At 36.1% G+C, this 21,240-nt stretch overlaps 1 protein-coding gene across 4 annotated transcripts in view; it reads left to right on the top strand.

Annotated features, from left to right (window-relative positions):
- The window catches only part of LOC105496420 (serine/threonine kinase 4), a 114,107-nt gene that overhangs the window by 59,207 nt on the left and 33,660 nt on the right, over positions 1 to 21,240 (top strand). For all 4 annotated transcript variants that reach the window (XM_011766826.2, XM_011766822.3, XM_011766825.3 and 1 more), the window contains one exon: positions 434 to 591. In XM_011766826.2, the coding sequence (XP_011765128.1) occupies positions 434 to 591 (158 nt within the window). The remainder of the gene's footprint in view (positions 1 to 433; positions 592 to 21,240) is intronic.

Raw genomic sequence — 21,240 nt, 5'->3', positions numbered from 1 at the left:
TATCATCCCCTCTTCCTACTTAAGTGCCTGTAGAGAATATTGTATATGATAGATGCTAAATAAATATTTTTGGTTGCTTCTGTTTCATTCTAAATATTATAGGGGCTATTTGCTATAGGAGACTCCAAATGTCTTATTTGCAGATTATCAGAATTATTGCATCACCCAAATCTTTCCATCTAGGAAAAGGGACCCCAGGGAAATTTATGAATGTATTTTAGGGGAAATCTTAACTCCTCTGAAATTCCATGAGAATTTTTTGAGTAAGCATTTGTGCGTTTTTCTCTAGTTTCACTAGATTCTTGAAGGAGTCCTTTATCTAACCGAAATATCCACTGATCCAGAGATTGTAGCCCATCTGGAGGTAGGTCTATTAAACTTATCTAAAATTTTAGAGAGTTTCTTTTCATTTTTCATTTTTCTTGGTTTTCAGGAAGGGATGAGACCATGCAGCCTGCAAAACCATCTTTTCTTGAATATTTTGAACAAAAAGAAAAGGAAAACCAGATCAACAGCTTTGGCAAGAGTGTACCTGGTCCACTGAAAAATTCTTCAGATTGGAAAATACCACAGGATGGAGACTACGAGTTTGTAAGTAGTGTGGGAAGTAAATGGTTATGTCTTTGGGGCAAGTTATTTGAAACATCACACATTCAATTACGTCATTTCACTGAAAGTGCCCAAGCATTTTCTTATGCATTTTGAGTCTCCTAAACCATCCCTGACAGTGTCTCCTGAGCTGAAGGACAATGTTTTGATTGATGTTTGAGCAGTTCTCTGGTCCCTGATTAGTGGCATCTTTTCTGCTTTCAAAATCCATATTCACTTTTTCTTTTTGTCCAGTTTGAAATTGTTCATGGTGAGAGAAGTATTCAATCATCAAATGAAATTGCAACTGTCTTTAATAGTTTATTTGGGGTTTTGATTTTATATTTAAGAATTAGATTGGAGGGTGACGCTGTTTTGTGGTGTCCTTGTTGTTTTGCTAACTATTCTCCTAATTTTAACCCTGCTGAAAGGATTATTCTCAGTTTTTTCAGAAGATGAATATGTAATTATTCCAGTTTCATATGAAAAACTGGATGTATTTTCCTTTCTCTACTGTGGAACATTTTCCCTCAACCATAGACACTTATTAATGTTCATAGGAATTTAAGAGGTAGAGCAATAAAAATTTTGGGAAAAAGTAAGCTAAGGAGTCTGCATTTTCTTCTTGACTATTACTAGTAAAGATTTTTCTCTTCAGGAACTTTTTATTTTTACATTCTTAAATTCTGAAGTTTGATCCTCATCTGTCATAATTCTGTTGTTTATAAAAGAGCTCAGATTGGGCATTGGGCTTGAACTCTGATAGACCTGTCTAGTTCTGGCTTTCCACTATACTACTGACTGGCCTAGAGGAAATGATGCCATTCTTCTATAACTTAATTTCTACTTTTATAAAATGGCGGGAATGTTATAGTTTATACAACTAATGGTAGGGATCCTTTGAGGACCAGAATAACTCATCTGAGGCAAATTAACTGATTAGTCACTGAACCCATGATAGAATCCAGGTTCATTTGTTTTATTACCTGTTTGTTCATTTACTTACTTATCCAGTGTTGTTGTTGTTGTTGGTTTTTGTTTTTGTTTTTGTTTTGAATGTCATGTTTTTGACACTATTCTAGGGATGTAGTCATTAACAGAACAGCCAAAAATGCATCCCTCATGGAGGTTTCATTCTAGGCGAAGGAAAATAAGTATTTAGTGTGTCAAATGGTAGCAAGTATTGTAAAAAATACAAAGCAAAAGGGAGGTTAGGAGAGAGAGAGAGAGTGTGTGTGTGCGTATGTGTGTGTAGTTTTTTAAAAATAGAGTAGTCAAGGAAGTTCTCATTGGTAAGAAGATGAGAATTTGAACTATGTAAATATCCAGAGGAGAGATTTTTAGGCAGCGGGAATAGCAGATTCAAAGATCCTGAGGCAGAGACTTGGCTAGTGTGTTTACAGAACAACAAAGAAACAGTATGTTTTGGAATGGCATCAATAGGATGTGCAGCAGGAAATGATATCAGAGATATAATGGAGGGCGAGATAATGTAGGGCTTTTTATGTAATAAAAAGAACTTTAGCTTTTACTCTTGAGTGGAATGAAAGACTATTGGGAGGGGTGACTTGATCCTACTTATATTTAAAAGGTATTATTCTAGTTGCTATATTAATACATTATAGGAGAACTAGGATTTCTGAACACAGGTGCAGTGTTTTTATTTACTATTCAAAGGTGGCCAAATATGGGGCACATCTGCTACTATTCCCCTCTTCTAGGCCTTTGACACCCATCTTTTCCACTGAATCAGGGTTCAGCTTCAGAATCCTTAACACAGTGCACTAGGCTGCCACTGCTAATCAGAGTAGACCTTTGAAATTTGAATTATTGTGCATCTATTCCATGTTGCCTGTATAGTTGTCTTCAACATGTGCATAAGGACTGATTTCTCAGTTTATCCAGTCTTCAGGCAAAGATGTTTAACTACTGGGTACCAAATCACATCACCATTGTGACAGAATGCTTGAGAATCCTCAAATCTGTAGTACTTCTAAGCCCAGTTTCCTTGTTTTTAAATGTTACAGATTTTGAAAACCCAGTCACTTTAATCCTTTTTAATTTTTAAAAATCTTGTTTATGATATTTTTAGGGTACATGGAATATTTGAGTACCTGTTCATGATGTGTGGTGATCAAATCAGAGTAATTGGGATATCTATTACCTCAAACACTTTTCTTTGAGAACATTATAAATCTTCAGCCATTTTGAAGCATACAATAAATTACTAACTATAATTTTCCTACTGTACTATTGAATACTAGAACTTATTCCTTCTCTCTGACTATATTTTTGTACCCCTTAACCAACTTCTCTTCATCCTGCTTTCACCTCTTTCCCAGCCACTGCTAACCATCATTCTTCACTCTGTCTCCATAGGATCCACTTTTTTAGCTCCTGCTTGAGTGAGAACATATGATATTTGTCTTTCTGTCTCTGCCTTATTGTAACTAACATAATGACCTTCAGTAATATCCATGTTGCAATAAAAGAAGCGACAACATTTCTTTCTCTTTTCTGGCTGGATAATATTCCATTGTTTGGATACCACATCTTCTTTATCTGTTTATCCATTGATGGACACTTAGGTTGATTCCATATCTTGGCTATTGTGAATAGTGTTGCAATAAATAGGAGAGTTTAGATATCTTGTTGATATATTGATTTCCTTTCTTTTGGATATACGCCCAGCAGTGGGATTGCTGGATCATATGGTAGATCTATTTTAGTTTTTTTGAGGAACCTCTATACTGTTTTTTATAATGGTTTTGTTACTTTACATTCCCACCAATGGCGTATGAACATTCCCCTTTCTCCACATCTTCACCAGCATTTGTTATTTCCTGTCTCGTTGATAATAGCCATTCTAACTAGGGTGAGATGATATCTCTCTCTCTCTTTTTTTTTTTTTTTTTTTTTTTTTAAAGAGACAGGGTCTTGCTTATTCTCCCAGGCTGGAGTGCAGTGGTGCAATCATAGGTCACTACAGTTTCAAACTCCTGGTCTGTAGTAATCCTCCCACCTCAGCCTTCTGAGTAGCTAGGACTACAGGTATAGACCACCATGCCTGGCTGGTTTTTAAATTTTTTGTAAAGATGAGGTCTGGAAATGTTGCCCCAGCTCATCTGAAACTCCTGGCCTCAAATAATCCTCCTGCCCGGGCCTCCCAGAATGCTAGGGTTACAGATATGAGCCACTGCACTGGCTCTTTCATTGTGGTCTCAATTTGCATTTTCCTAATGATTAGTGATGTTGAGCATTTTTTCGCATACCTATTGCCCATTTGTATGTCTTCTTTTGAGAAATGTCTATTCAGGTCTTTTGTCCAACTTTAATTCTAATCATTATTCTTGGATCAGTAGTTTCAGCATATAAAGAATTTATTTCTCTTTGCCACAGTTTTCTCATACTAAGATCATTGGCAGGAAACTTGTTTTGGTGGGCAAGCTACTTATACAGAGGAGCTTTAGTAGGTCTTTAGAGAAAGTACTTTTTATTTTGGAAGTAGATGACTTCTAGAGGGAGTGGGCCCATGGCACACAGTGACCAGGTTAGCACATTGCATGACTTGTATTACTCCTGAGACTTTCTTCTAAATCTGAGGTCATAAACTGGCAGGATCCAGCTCACAGACCTTTTTGTGTGTTCTATACGGTGTTTAAATTTTTAAAATTAATTGCTTATGTTAAAAACTTAAGAGATTTTATACAAAGTGTTGGATCTCCAGCTTATTTTGAAAATGTGAAAGATCTGGCTACAGTAACCTATATTATTGGTTAATGGTTGTCTGGAGCTGAGTGGTAGCTGCCCTCTTTAGCTATGACCTCTCTAATTCTTCACACTATTTGGCCTACTTCACTCATTCGTATTAACTGTCTGACGTGTCTGGCACTTAGGGGCATTTGATATTGGGACTCTTGCATTAAATTGTTTGGATTTATATGTGCTTGAGCCAGCCCATTCTGATATAACATTCTACTCTATTTGTACCTTCAGAGTGTCAAGATAATTTACTTATAAAAGTCTCTTACAAAAAAATGTCAAACTAAGAGATAAAAGAAAATTGAGATGCGAGATACATGAGCTGCTCTACCAACAAAGATCAAATGAAAACTGTCTTCATTGTTGATATTCTTGTTACATAGCTCTTACCTTGATCCCAAAGCAAGCATTTGAAATAATAGTCTAGAACAGTGGTTCTCAAAGTGGTCCCAGACCAGCAGTGTTAGCATCACCTAGAGACTGTTAGAAAGGCAGTTTTTTGGGCCTTACCCCAGGCAGATTGAATAGGAATATCTAGGGACAGCACCCATTGGTGTTTTAACCTGTCCTCCTGGTGACTCTAACCCACTAAAGTTGTTTTAAAAGGTTTTTAGACTAGTATATCTTTATATACATTTCTTGTTTTCTTTTCTATTAGGTACTATAGAAATTCAGAGATAAGGATATATTTCTATTTTATTAACATTGTATGATTTTTAAATTTCCTTGTTATTCCCCTTTTGAGTTTCCTATACTCTTATTGGAGGTACCAAAGAAGCACATAAAATATGGAAAATGTATGTTTGTAAGTGACAGCTGGCAAATAAAGAGCTAGTCCTTTGAGTGAAGAAAGTTCTGAATGATCTCCTGAAAGCTTAACGAAGGATATGTGTCAGACTTGCTAACATGTTTCCCTTACAATCGCTTTTTGTTTTTTTGAGATGGAGTCTCACTCTGTCGCCCAGGCTAGAGTGCAGTGGCGCGATGATCTCAGCTCACTGCAACCTCCCCCTCCCGGGTTCAAGCACTTCTCTGCCTCAGCCTCCTGAGTAACTGGGATTACAGGTGCCTGCCACCACACCCAGCTAATTTTTGCATTTTTAGTAGAGACAGGGTTTTGCTCTCTTGGCCAGACTGCTCTTAAACACCTGACCTCGTGATCCACTCGCCTTGACCTCCCAAAGTGCTGGGATTACAGCGTGAGCCACGGCGCCCAGCCTCCCTCACAGTCTCTTACAGACTTTACGATTTCTAGACAGACAGTATTTAATTATGAAAAAAGATAATTCTGTTTCCTTCTATGAAGGGAATTGCTGTTTTCCAATGACCTTTTTGCCCAAAATGGCAAATAGGAAGTAATTTAATCAGGAGTAGCAGAATTTTATACTGACAAAAACTTCATATTTTCATCTGAAACTGAATATTTGTCCCATTTCTAAAAGTGAATTGCCTATTTGCCAAGTTTAGAAACCCCCCCCAAAGATTTCTAATAATGTTTAAGATACATAGTGATTAAAATATAAAAGGTGCTTGAAAATGCAATAGTCTCTAAAATTGGTATTTTCTATTCTATTAGCAGATCACATTTTTGGAAAAGAATGTAATATTTTATGAGAATTCAGACCTTCCCATTTTGCCATTCAGAAAGCCACAAAAGCTGGAAACTTAAATCCAGTTTGGCTCATGAATCTTCCAAAAGCACACTGTAATATTTTAGTTTAAGATAACCTGGGCTGGGTGCAGTGCCTCACACCTGTAATCCCAGCACTTTGGGAGGCCGAGGTGGAAGGGAGCTCGAAACCAGCCTGGCACATAGTGAGACCCCATCTCTATTACAAAAATAAAAAAAAGAGATGGCCCAAATGCCAAAAGTGGTGAACAAAACAGACCAGGCCCATGTTCTCATGGAGTTTACAGTGAAGGAAATAGACTTTAAGCCAGTACCCTAGTAGATATCAGTTCAGGTAATAATAGCGAATTTTTTTTTTTTTTTAAAGCACAATAAAGAGATATTGTAAGAAAAGGCCTTGTGGAGAGACAGGACATTCAGCTGAGACATCAGTGAAGAGGGGAAGCAAGTCACGGGAAGGTAGGGGAAACAAGTACAGAGACTGTGAGACAGGTCATAGATTGTGTGTAGGGAAGGAAAGGAGTCCATTGTGGCTGGAGCCGAGTGACACATGGGATAGCAGTTTAAATGTAAATACATCAGTAATCACAGTAAATGTGAGTGCACTAAAATCTCCTATTAAAAGAGAAAGAGTTTGGATAAAAATAACAGTCAAATTCTGGCTAAATGCTGTTTATAAGTGATGTAATGAAAAGAAAATACAACCGAAAAGTTTAAAACAGAGGAATGGAAAAAGATACACTAGGCAAATACTCACTAAAATAAAGTAGGTGAAACAATATTGATACCAAATGAGGCCAAGCATGGTGACTCACGCCTGTAATCCCAGCACTTTGGGAGGCCGAGGCAGGCGGACCACGTGAGGTCAGGAGTTCGAGACCAGCCTGGCCAACGTGGTGAAACCCCGTCTCTACTAAAAGCACAAAAAATTAATTGGGCATGGTGGCACATGCACCTGTAGTCCAGCTACTCAGGCGGCTGAGGCAGGAGAATTGCTTGAACCCAGGAGGCGGAGGTTGCAGTGAGCTGAGATTGTGCCATTGCACTCCAGCCTGGGTAAGACAGCAAGACTTCATCTCAAAAAAAAAAAACAAAAAACAAAAAAAAAATTCAGGTGAAATATAATTTAAGACAAAAGAATGTTACCTGGGAAGGATATGTTTTATACTATTGAAAGGTATACTTTATCTAGAAGATGTAAGTCATGTACCTATATGAAACGTATATTTATCCCAAACTGATAGAAATACAAGGAGCAATGAGAATACTGCAATTATAGTTTCAAGAAGTTAATCAAGAAGACTTAAATATTCTTCTCTCCAAAACTGACATTTCAGTTAGACAAAAAACTAACACAATTAACATTGATAAAACAGAAAATAGACAAAATTTCTAATATATATGAAACTTTAAAAACATGGAATATTCGTAAAACAACTGTTTTATTCTTTTTTTACCTTTATTTTAGGTTCAAGGGTACATGTGCAGGTTTGTTACACAGGTGAATTGTGTGTCATGGGGGTTTGGTATACAGATTATTTCATCACCCAGGTAATAAGCATAGTACCCCACAGGTAGTTTTTCGATCCTCACCCTCCTCCCACCCTCTGCCCTCAAGGAAGCCCTGATTTCTGTTGTTCTCTTCTTTGTGTCCATGTGTACTCAGTGTTGAGCTCCTACTTACAAGTGAGAACATGCTGTATTTGGCTGTCCTTGTGTTAGTTTGCTTAGGATAATGGCCTCCAGCTCATCTATGTTGCTGCAGAGGACATGATCTTGCTTGTTTCTGTGGCTGTGTAGTATACCATGTGAACATGCACCACATTTTCTTTAGTCTGTCATTGATGGGCATTTAGGTTAATTCCATGTTTTTGCTATTGTGAATAGTGCTGCAGCGAACACAACACATGCATGTGTCTTTATGGTAGAACAATTTCTGTGCCTTTGGTTATATACTCAATAATGGGATTGCTAGGTTGAATGGTAATTCTCTTTTAAGTTCTTTGAGAAATCGACACACTGCTTTCCACCATGATTGAACTAATTTACATTCCCACCAGCAGTGTATAAGTAATCCCTTTTCTCTGCAACCTCGCCAGCATCTGTTATTTTTTGATTTTCTAATAATAGCCATTCTGAATGGTATGAGATAGATCTCATTGTTTTTGATTTGCATTTTTCTAATGGTTAGTGATGTTGAATCTTTTTTTCACATGCTTATTGACCATGTGTATGTCTTATTTTGAGAAGTGTCTGTTCATGTCCTTTGCCCCTTTTTTAATGAGGTCATTTGCTTTTTACTTGTTTGTTTAAGTTCCTTATAGATTCTGAATATTAGATCTTTCTTGGATGCGTAGTTTGCAGAAATTTTCTCCCATTTTGTAGGTTGTCTGTTTACTCTATTGAAAGTTTATTTTGCTGTTCAGAAGCTCTTTAGTTTAATTAGAACCTATTTGCCAATTTTAATTTCTGTTACAATTGCTTTTGTTGTCTTCATCATGAAATCTTTGCCAGGTCCTATATCCAGAATGGTGTTTTCTAGGTTATCTTCTAGGGTTTTTATAGTTTTAGGTTTTACATTTAAGTCTTTAATTCATCTTGAGTTGATTTTTGTATACGGTTTAAGGAGGGGGATCCAGGTTCAGTCTTTTGCATATGGCTAGCCAGTTATCTCAGGATCATTTATTGAATAAGGAGTCCTTTCCCCATTGCTTGTGTTTGTCAGCTTTGAGTAACTATATTTTTTTTGTTTTTTGTTTTGAGACAGAGTCTTGCTCTGTTGCCCAGGCTGGAGTACTGCAGTGGCGTGATCTTGACTCATTGCAACCTCTGCCTCCTGGGTTCAAGTGATTCTCCTGCCTCAGCCTCCCGAATAGCTGAGATTACAGGCACCTGCTACCACTCCTGGCTAATTTTTGTATTTTTAGTAGAGATGGGGTTTCACCATGTTGGCCAGGCTGGTCTTGATCTCCTGACCTCAGGTGATCTACCCGCCTCAGCCTTTCAAAGTGCTGGGATTACAGGCATGAGCCACCATGCCCAGCCAGTGTTTGAAAGGGTCAAAAAAGAAATCTCAACAGAGAAATTATTCAGGCCATGTTAGCTGACTATAATGCAATAAAATTAGAAATTAACATTAAGAAAGTAGTCAAAGCCACTTTATCCCACCTGGAGATACAAAAACATATTCCTAAATCTTACTTTAAAGAGAAAATAAAAATATAAATTATAAACAGTTTAGAAATGAATAATAAGAATTATACAAAATTCAAATCCCTGTAATTCAGAACCCGTGGGAGGCAGTAAACAATGGCACTTAGAAGAAGATTTATAGCCTTAAATGAATTTTCTTTTTAGAATACAAGAAAGATTATAAATAAGTTAAAAATAGGATAAAGATAAAAGCAGAATTTAATGAAATAGAAAACAAACCAGAAAGTTGAATGGTAAAAACCAACAGCAGGCTATGTGAAAGGACCTGATATTTGTTAGATTTGATCAAGTTAAAAAGGAGGAGTGTGTCTATAAACTGCAGTAGGGGAAAGGCAAGAGAGAGAGTTACTAGAAACAGAATATGGCAGCGTGAACAGAGATTATCATTTATAATTTTATATTATTAAATTTGAAAACTTAGATAAATAGATGTTTAAACATTATGCCATATTTACTTCCCATGTGGAAGTATACCTGCATAAAAATATGGAAGATACTTTTGAACAAGAAGAACAAGGTTGATCTTATTCTTCCAGAGATTAAAACATACCACAAAACCACAATAATGAAAGCATTGTGATGTTGGCATAAGAATAGAACATAGGCCAGGTGTGGTGGTTCACCCTGTAATCCCAGTACTTTGGGAGGCTAAGGTGGGAGGATCACTTGAACCCAGGAATTTGAGATCAGCCTAAGTATCATAGTGAGATCCCCACCTCTACAAAAAAAAAAAAAAAAAGAAAAGAAAAAATTAGGTAGGCTTGGTGGTACATGCCTATAGTCTCAGCTACTTGAGAGGCTGAGGCAGGAGGATCTCCTGAGCCCAGGAGTTTGAGGCTGCAGTGAGCTAGGATTGCACCACTGTATACTACCCTGAGTGACAGATTGAGACCCCATGTCTTTAAAAAAAAAAAAAAAGTTACAGAGTAGGATTGAGAAACATGCCTATGTATGTATATGTGTGTGTGTATATATAGTATATATAAATTTTAAAAAATATATACACCTTTGTTGGATGCATAGTTTTCATATATGAGTGTATTATATAATGATAAACTACAAAATAATGCAAACTGTAAAATCTGTGTAAATTAAAAAAAACACAAATCATGCTACCATTTCTATGTCTATGCACATATACAGCTGCATAGATAAAAAAGACAGCTTCTAAAAATAACTTGAAAGTCATTACATGTGGAGAGAACTTTAGTTTAGCTGTCTTTACACACAGAGAGAATATATTACTATATTAATATATTACTTGCTTACCTTAAATAAATAGAGCGAGATACATTTTTAAACTTTCTATTGAGATTTTTCCTGGTTTTAGTCTAAATAAAGTTAACCAGGACTTACACAGATTAAGAGAACCACAATACTTTTCAGTCAGTTATCAACTTTGCAAGTATTGGTGATTATTAGCTTTCAGTATCCTTCGGTTTTAGAGTAAATTTCCTGTTTATTCAAATGAAGTTGCTTTCAGATTTCTTATGACTTCTTCTATAAAAAAAGTTGATAGTAACTGGCCCCCACATATTAATTCAATCTATATTTATTGAGGTTCTCTGTGTGTACTGTGTGTGAATCGATAAGACTACAAGCTCTTTTACAGCCTTCACTTTATCTTACCCGTCTTTGTATTCCTAACACCTAGCAATTGCCCGGCTTAGAGTTAGCACACCATTTTAAATTAAACTCAGACATAGTCTCTGAATTCATTCATTATTTAATTCAACTACTAATTGAATTAAACTCAAATATAGTCACTACCCTTAGAGAGTTTATGAGGTAGCGGAAAATAATCAAGTGATTTTGATACATTATACTAATGATAGCTTACATGTATTGAAAATTTACTATGTGCCAGGCATTACATATGTTACCTCATTCTCAGAACCATCCCATGAGGTAGGAATGTTGTTATTGCCATTTTAGGGGTAAAAAAAATAACTGAGGCTTAATAGGAAGAATAAGTTCAAGAGATTTATTGTACAACATGGTTACTAGTTAATAAACAATGTATTGTATTTTGAAAATCACTGAGAGAGTAGATTTTAAGTGTTCTCACTGCAAAGAAATTATAAGTATGTGAGGTAGCACACATGTAAATTAACTCAATTGAGCCATTTCACAATGTATGTACATACAGTATCTCCTTATGAGGTTCACTTTATGAGGTTTCAGTTACCCACTGCAGTCTGAAAATATTAAATGGAAAATTCTAGAAATAAACAGTTTCTAAGTTTTAAGTAGCATACCATTCTGAGTAACATGATGAAATCCTGTGCCATTGCGCATCATCCCGCCTGGGACATGAATCATCCCTTTGTCCAGCATATCTGTGCAGTACGTGGTACTCACTCCTAGTCACTTAGGAGCCGATTTGGTTATCAGATCACCTGTTGAGGTATAACAGTGCTTGTGTTCAGGTAACCCTTATTTTGCTTAATAGTGTCCCCAGAGTGCAAGAGTAGTGATGCTGGCAATTCCAGCTTGCCAAAGAGAAGATGTAAAGTGCTTCTTTTAAGAGAAAAGGTGAAATTTCTTGACCAAAAATGAGGGGGGAAAAAACCATATGCTGAGGTTGCTAAGATCTATGGTAAGAACAAATCATCCATCCATGAAATTGTGAACAAATGTGAACCTTCCATCCATGAATTGTTGTTGTAGTTGTTCTATTTTATTATTAGTTATTAAGTTCTTAACTGTAATAACTTTATAAATAAAACGTCTTTATAGGTATTTACATATGGGAAAAAGCTTAATGTATAGGGTTTGGTACCATCCACAGTTTCAGGCATCCACTGGGGTTTTCAGAATGTATCCCCTGTGGATAATGGAGGGACTACTTTATTTCAAAACATCGTGTTGTATACAATAAATATGTACAATTTATATTTGTCAATTAAAAAAAAAAACCCTGACACTAAAAGGGGTGGTTGACTACAGTTATACGGTTAGTGATACAGTGAGGATTTTAACCAAAGCAGTTTGGCTCCAGAGCCCATCCTTTTAACCATCTGTACTGTGTAGCATTTTTCTAGGCTATTCTGGTAAGTTCTATCCATAAAGTACATAAAGAAGGGGCTGTAGGAGCCCAAAAGAGAGAGCAAGAACCCCAGGGAAGGCACCAATAAGTGTCATTGGAAGTGTGTTTTGAAAGATGAAGCGTGTTTTGAAAGATGAAGATACTAAGGAGTGTGGCATGGGGCCAGGAAGTACTGAGTAATTGAGCTGGAGCATTACCAGTGTGGATGTGTGGGAAAAGTGAGGAAGGGAGAGAAGGAGAGAACTTCAGGTGAAGTAAATTAATGCCCAATGTACCCTTTTTTGCTGGAAATATTTAGTGCTCTTTTAGATTTTTCCTTGGTATATCAGAGAAATTAAAAATAGAGTCCTAATGCAGCACAGAGAGCTAATATCCATCTGAAGTTGTTTGATAATGGGTCCATCAGGATATAAAACCACCAAACCGTTAATTCAAAATTAATTTGATAAAAGTAACAGAACCTGAACAAAATTGATTGTTTGGATTCCCTGGATAGTTGTAAGCCATTCACATGGCTTTTTGTGGTAGGGAAGGATACATTTTAGCCCTGAGGTTTTCCCAGGAGGCCGATAACAACCTATGATTCCATGAAACTTTATCTTAACCATTCTCTCCTAGATCAGGGCTTCAAATCTGATTGTAAGTTGAGATTTCTTTGGGTTTTACAAAGAAGCTTTACTGAATTGTCAGAACATAGTCAGTTACTCATTTATTATTAAATTGTACTTTTTGCTTTTGGCCGTACATATTAGAAATCAGACACTTGGTGGGAGGTAAAAATTATTACTACCTTATTTATAATTTGAAATCATGATTGATATGATAGAAGAGATGCTTTATTTGCCTCTGCTTAAGTCAGTACTCTCAAGAATGCATCTTGATGTTTTCTGGGAGCTCAGTTATCTACAATTTGAAACTTTATCTGCCATTTCATAGAGACAAAAATAACTCTCCCAAAACATTCTTTGAAATTATTGTTCGTTTTTTTCAAAATGAGTCTAAAAATTAGTGCATATTCTTACATTTACTGGCCTTTAATGGTAAGGTAAAATTTAATGTCCCATTACTCAGTTACAACAATCACCAAGTCAACTATTCTTGTTTTATTTAATCCTTCACCTCCACTATTCACCACCCACACTGCTTGTTTTGAAGCAAATCCCAGGCATATACCATTTCTAAATATTTCATATGTATTTATAAAAGATTAATGACCTTTTAAAATATAATTATAATACCTTTATCATACTTTTACAAATTAGGAGTAATAAATTTCCTTAATGCCAAAAAATGCCTTGTTACTGTTTAGTTTCCTGGATTTATATAGATATTTTAGCTTGTTTGAATTAGGATCCAAATGAGATTTATAGGAAGTTGGTTGATATGTCTCTTAAGCCACTTTTAATTTAAAGCCCTCCCTTTCTGCTACCCTTGCTCATGTACTTTGAGATACTGTTGGAGAAACCCAGTTGTTATCCCACATACTTTCCCTCATTCAGGATATTGCTGATTGCATCTAAGGGGTCTTATTTAATATGTTCCCTGAGTTTCTTATAAATTGGTAGTTTTATCTAGAACAACGGTCCTCAGGACCCCTTCATACTTATAAACATTATTGAGGACCCCAAAGGGCTTTTGTCCATGGGAGTCATATCTACTAATATTTACTGAATTAGAAATTAAAACAGAAAAAATTTTAAATAATTTATTTACTTAAAATAAGCTAATTATACAGTAATGTATTTTTTCTATGAAAAATGACTATTTCCCCAAAACAAAAACAAATAAGAAAAATAGCATTGTTTACAATTTTCAGATTTTTTGGCTTACACAGATAGATGATCATATCTGTTTTGCGTTCAGTCTGTTGTAATATATTGTTTTGTTTGAAGTACAGGAAGAAAGTCTAGCCTAGCAAAAAGAGGTGTCGTTGAAAAATAACTATTGTAATAGCTGTTTAAGATAGTTGTGGATAGTCTTCTTTGACCCTACACCAAAACTCAACAAGTAGTGGTTTCTTATAGGTTAGTTGCAATGTAGAATATGAAACTAAATTCGTGAAAATTTCTTACTGTGTATATTAAAATTCATTAGTGTTTTAAAATTTTGAGTGGAACTTTTACTTACACGTGATTTTGTAACATCATGCATTGGGAATTTGGAAAATGTTGGTTCATTCAGTTACATGGATCTTCTAAATATTGGCACATTTCATTAAGCAATATAAAAAAAAAACCCACATTCCTTGAAGTTATGACCAGTTTCATCAGAAGAGTATCTAACGAAATGTAGGGAAGTTGTCAAGCTCACAGTGGTGGATTCAAGTTTTCCGGAATACTAATTTTCATTTGAAGGTTTGAATTTTATCATCAGCTACAACACTCTTAGTTGTTTTCCTTTGAGTGACAGACTCACTTTTTTCATTTCTGAGAAAATGTCTGCCAGATACCCAAGTCTGAATACTCACAATTTGTCATTTTTTTTTTTTGTAAAAATGGTGCTCTGTGGAAAAAAGCAGCTGGTTGAGCTTGTAGCTCAATTGCACAAGTGCTTTGCTTCAAAATGACCATTGTATTTCAGTCACAACAGAAGTGCTATATGTGGACTTCCCGTTTCATCATAGATACTATTAAAAAGACATGAACTTTAATAAAATTAATCTTTTTTTACTACTTCATCAAGGACATTCTTAAGGGTTTTTAAAAAACTGTAGCCAGTGACTGTAAAGAATGCAATAACTGCTAACACTGGTGCCACTCTTTTATTTATACTGAGGCTAACAGTTTTAGCCCCCACTGCTTTTGTATGACCAGTGCAGATGTCAACACAGTAGAAAAGTCAAATAATGTCTTAAGATTAATATTAAAATAGTTTGGTCTTACAGAGTCCCCTAAGAGTGTGTCAGGGATCTTCCAGGGGTCTGCAGGCCAGACTGAGAATTGCTGATCTAGAAACTTGATCAGAATCAGGTTCAATTTTTTTTTTTGGCAAGGGTATTTCATAGGTGGTATGTATACTTCCATCAGAAGGTTCATAATATCTGGATATATGGTCATTTCTCTTTTTCTATTGTTAGAAACCAGTAAAGGTCTTTGTCTGGATGCCATTTCATTAGAGGTTACAAAGTGGTGACATTTGATCATTTCTTCTCCATTTACCAATTGAAGTAAGAAGCATTTTGTTATTTAGATAATCTCAGGTACAATGTATATAGAAAAGACAGAATATGCACTTGATTTTTAAATTTTTATTAACATTTTCAAAATAATGTATTGATTCCCTAGCATTCTCCAAAGATATAACCAGTGATTCTTTTTGTATCATAAATTCATGGATTTAAAAATATTTGATCTGTTTCAATCCTTTCAACTCTTTCTTATGTTCAAATTGTTTCATCTTGATATAACCCCAGTAGTTACTTCTAAGTGTTTTATTGAAGTATGCTTTATATACTCCCTGGTAGTTAGTGAGAGCATCCTTGCTTTCTAGTATGATGAGGTGTGAGATGTTCCAGGCTCGTCTTGCTTCAAACCTGGAAACAGACTTTTTTTTTTTTTTTAAAAGCAACTCAGGTTTTTAAAATGGGAAATGGTAATTAGAGACCACAGTCTGGGTGCAAGTTGTGCTTATTGCAGTTAGGTCATTTTTTTCTAAGCCTTTTCAATGGATGAATCCAGAAAATGTGTTTATTACAAACTCATGCATTCTTCTGCCATTTCCAGTGTAGACTGAATGCTACTAGTTTTTTCCTTAACCACTTTCATCCTACATCTGTAATCCTTTCCCCCATGCCAAATATCTTCCCAGCAATTCTAATATAATTACTCATTTGTTTTTCAATTCACAATAAATGTGAGCCTCAGAATAATAATACCAGTACTTCTAACAACAATACTGAAAACAGTTAAAGATTTGTGTTGCAGCTTGTTGTCCTTAGGGACATCCCATATAGATGTACAATCAAATTATTATATGTTAGAGCTACTTGGAATAATTTCTCTGTGGTTATGCCACAAACTCAGTTGGCTGATGGGTTTTTTGTTTCATTTTGTTTTTTGTTTGAGGTATTGCTTTTTATTGTTTTGCTTTATAGTTATATGAACTATATGGTTCCAAGGGCAAGTCTACAAAACAAAGTTGTTCCGATTTAGTTTCTATTCCTATCTCATCTGTTTCCTCCTTTTTTTATGTTTGGGAGATATACATAGACACATGTGTGCATGCATGCATGCACAGACAAATACGGTATGTTTGTACTACCATTCTGAGATAACAGGAGTGTCCTATCCATACTTTTTTCTGTTTGTTTTTTGTTAATTATATATCCTAGAAATTACTCCATAGCCGTACATAGAAATAGTCCTCTTTCTTTTTTCCTATGCTTAGTATTCTATTGTGAGGATGTATTGTAGTTTATTCTGCCAGTCCTCTGTTGATATACATTTAGGTTGTTTGCAACAGTTTGTAGGTTGATTGCTTCATAAACCTATTCATAAATAGGGAATGCAATTTTTTATGATTGTTTTGGTTTTTTTCATGCTTTGTCAGTTTTGAGAAGCAAGTTACATGTTTTAACTGTGTTTAGCTTTTTTTTTTTTTTTTAACAGCAAGGAGTAGATTTATTCAGAGTCTCCCTCTGCCACATTTTAGTGCTGTTTGTATAAAGCAGCCCCTAAAACTCTAGTCATAACATCACATGTCACAGGAAGAGTGAGTAATCAATCTCCTGGCAAACATTGTTGGCATGCCCCAGGTATTAAAATGTTGCCAGGTGTTAACAACCTGGAGGCCTGGAATTCCTAATTGCTGTAATCAGAACCTGAAATTTTTAAAGTTTGAATCTCATTACAACCAAAGCCAGATTTGGTTCCGTTACTTTAATTTTTCTATAATTTGAAGTTAGAAAAGAAAAAGAAAAACAACTGTAACATCAGTGTTGTTTATTATTCATCAAGAAGGTTTCAATGGCTGAAATTTAAAATGTAAATTAGCTATTAATCTAGAAAGCACAGTTTTTAGTTTTCAGCTGAGATGAATGTGTTTTTCTTATTCCTGGATCTGTAGCCATGCCTTTGAATTATGATCTCATTCACTTAGACTCGCATTTTTCACTCTTCTTCTTTTGAGCTGTTAAAGATATTTTCTTCTGTCTTCTCAGCTTTACCTCTTGTTTTTTTTCTTACATGAACTCTTGACAATTCAGTAATCCTTATTCCTGGGACACGAAATGTTGAGAAGACAAAGGAGATTTATGCAAGTTTTCCCACTCTATCCAAAGAAAGGGTCTCTATTAGAACTCTTGAAAGTGATATTTGCTTTTGTAGCCCAGTGCCTTTGAAAGAAAAAACATGATGCAGAACTTTTCTCATTATCTAAGGTGTGTTCCTGGTGTCATTTCCCTCTCCCAACGGGACCACTTTTACCTAATACAAATCTGTATCCTCCACTACTCAAATGAAATACAACGCAATTGGCATCTTTTGTCTTTGATAACACACCTGCTCTAAGCACCAGTAATGCTGGAATGGAAAGCATGTTGCATTTCCTTTCTTCATTTCTCTGTTGGAGTTTGATGCTGATATTACTGACATTTCTAATGGACAGTATAGGGAAGAGAAGGCTGATTGATGGTAATTTATTGTACTGCTACTGAGAAAAAAACACAACTCAGGGTATTGGTTCTATACATCCAGATTTTTTGACTGAAATGTTAGATTTTACTTTTTTTTCTTTTCTTTAAAATTTCCAACTTTTAAGTTCAGGGGCACATGTGCAGGATGTGCAGGTTTGTTACATAGGTGAATGTGTGCCATGGTGGTTTATGGCACAGATCATGCCATCACTTAGGTATTAAGCCCAGCATCCGTTAGCTATTTTTCCTGATGCTCTCCCTCCTCCCAAACCCCCCGCCTGTGACAGGCCCCAGTGTGTGTTGTTCCTCACCATGTGTCCATGTGTTCTTATCATTCAGCTCCCACTTATAAGTGAGAGCACACAGCATTTGGTTTTCTGTTCCTTGTTAGTTTGCTTAGGATAATCGCCTCCAGCTCCATCCAGATCCCTGCAAAGGACATTATCTCGTTCCTTTTTATGGCTGCACAGTATTCCATGGTGTATAAAGAACCTTATGTTCTTTATCCAGTCTATCGTTGGTGGGCATTTAGGTTGTTCATTACAGCACGATTCACAACAGCAAAGATTTTACATTTGTTTAGAAGACTTGATAAAGGTACCAAGTGTACTAAAGTGACGGTTCTTTTAGTGACGAAGCAGTAGGTTTGGTAGTTAAGATCATTGGAATCAGGGTTTCAGGGTTCAAATCCTGACTTCACCATTTGCTGAGCAGTTGTGGGCCACTTTCCTCTCCTCTCTGAGTTTCATTGTCCTTATCTGTAAAATGAAGTAATACTAGAACCCATAGGATACATTTTGAGTCTGTATGAGAATTCAATAGAGTACTGCACATCAAGTGCCTGCAATATAATACAGATTGAGTATCCCAAATCTGGAATCCTGAAATGCTCTAAAATTTGAAACTTTTGAACACTCAAAGAAAGTGCTCATTGGAGCATTTCAGATTTCATATTTTTGGATTAGACATGGTCAACAGGTAAGTATAATGCAAATATTTCAAAATCCCCCAAAATCCAAAGTTTAAAACACTTCTGGTCCCAAACATTTTGGTTAAGGGATACTTCACCTATAGTCACTTCATAAATGTCAGCTTTCCTCTCTCCTTCCACTTTCCCCTCCTTTCTTGTAACATCGTCCATGGAGTAAATTTCATTACCTAAACTTTTCTCCCAGTGATTTGCTATTGATTTCTGTTATAAAACCAGAGATACATTCCCAACCAATACTTGCTCCCAGAGGGACTGATCTAAAACTACTCTGAAACAAAGTAATTAAAACTATTGCTGCTTGGAAATTGATTACCGAAGTGGTCATAGGTATCAGTTGTAGAACTTCCTACTGCTTTCTTCCTTTCTTTTCCTTACATCACTATACAATAATACAGTGTTTCTTTCTACCCACCTCTCAAATAATGAACTGTTGAGGTTCAAAGGAAATTTTCAAATATTGAAGCTCTGAAACTACTTCCCTTACAATAACACACTTCTACCAATAGATGCCACCCTTTCACTTCTTGAGTGCAGTCTCCCATGTGGCATTTGCTTACGGTAGAGCTTGCTGGCTGTGTAAAATGAATGATAAAATTACTGAACCAGGCCAGGTGAATGATGAAATTATTGAACCAGTGGCTTATGCCTATAATCCCAGCTTTTTAGGAGGCTGAGGTCAGAGGATCACTTGAGCCCAGGAGTTCAAGGCCAGTCTGGGCAACATAGTGAGACCCCACCTCTACAAAAAAATAAAAGCACATTTTAAAAAGTTAGCCAGGCAGGGTGGCATGTACCTGTGGTCCCAACTGCTCAGGTGGTTGAGGTGGGAGGCTTGCTTGAACCCGAGAGTATAAGGTTTGCAGTGAGCCGTGATTGTGCCACTGCACTCGTGATTGTGCCACTGCACTCGAGTTAGGGCAACAGAGCAAGATACTGTCTCAAAAAAAAAAAAAAGAAAAAAGAAAAAGAAAACAGTTACTGAATCACTTTAGAAATCTGACATTGTGTGAAGTGAGTTTCTTTGAAAATAGGGAAATCTTGTAACACAGACCAGTAGAATGAACATTACATTACATCAGAAGAAGGGTGAATGGCCCAGGCTTTAGCTGGAACCTTGGGTGAGTCACCCTTCTCTTTGAAGTTTAGTTTGTGGTCTGTAAAAATTAAATGTAATAGTACCTATCCTGCTTTTCCCACAGGGTTGGAGAAAGGATCAAATGAAATATATGTTGGGTTATTTGCACTAAGTTTACTTTCAGAATTTTGGTAGAATTTTATTAGCCAAGAATTATAAGGCCGTTGATGTTTATTTTTGGTTCATTGTGTATTAAGTATTATCACTTATTTTTATTTTGCTATTACAAAAAAATTAGCTCTTCAAATGATGACACATAATTCAGAAGTGAGGAAGCCAAGGGAGCAGTTAAGCCTGGATATCTGGTATGACTTCGTTTGCTGATGATAGTAATTATTATCATCACTTTAGATTTAGGTAGCATTTAATATAGTTAAAGGTGCATTCATATTTTGTTCTTTTGTTTGGCAATGCTTACAGTGTTTCTGTGAGGTAGCAGGGTGGGGGTTCTTATCCTCTTATAGTTTGAGGAAATGGAGCCCAGAGACATTTTACAAAGGCATCTTTCCTACTTTGTGCCAGAATCAGGTCTGGAACCCAAACCCGTAAGTGGCTTCCTGTCTCCATTCATTCGTAAGTGTGTGTGTTTTCTCACATGAAAAAAAACAAAAACAAAAACTGTGCTTACATATTAAATAACCAATGTTATAAACCAGGAAAAAGAATCTTCTTTCAAATAACATGTGATAGGGACTACAGTAACCAGGAAGAATGATTTCAGGTTTATTGTATCTTCCTGGGAATTTCGTGACATTAGAGGAGTATTTTTTCTTAACTCAGAGTGTTGTTTTCATGCTTATTGAGAACACAATGCAGATTGACAAACTTTGTATTTCATTAATTGTTTGTGCAAACAATTCTTCTTATTGGAGCAATTTAATTTGTACTTTCTTTTGCTGTTCTTATTTACTTTCTAATTATGGATTGTACAGTAATTTTGCTGTTGTCAGAAAATGTCATTTATTTTATTTTAGTTTTTTTGAGAAGGAGTCTCGCTCTGTCGCCCAGGCTGGAGTGCAGTGGCCCAATCTCGGCTTAGTGCAACCTCCACCTCCCGGGTTCAAATGATTCTCCTGCCTCAGCCTCCTGAGTAGCTGAGATTACAGGCGCATGCCACCATGCCTGGCTAAGTTTTATATTTTTAGTAGAGATGAGGTTTCACCATGTTGGCCAGGCTAGTCACGAACTCCTAACCTCAGGTAATCTGCCTGCCTCAGCCTCCCAGAGTGCTGCCTGGCCT

Source organism: Macaca nemestrina, chromosome 15 (genome assembly GCF_043159975.1).
Source record: "Macaca nemestrina isolate mMacNem1 chromosome 15, mMacNem.hap1, whole genome shotgun sequence".
Lineage (NCBI taxonomy): Eukaryota > Metazoa > Chordata > Mammalia > Primates > Cercopithecidae > Macaca > Macaca nemestrina.
The sequence above is the reverse complement of the archived record's forward strand: the minus strand, read 5'-3'. Positions and strand labels throughout refer to the sequence as shown.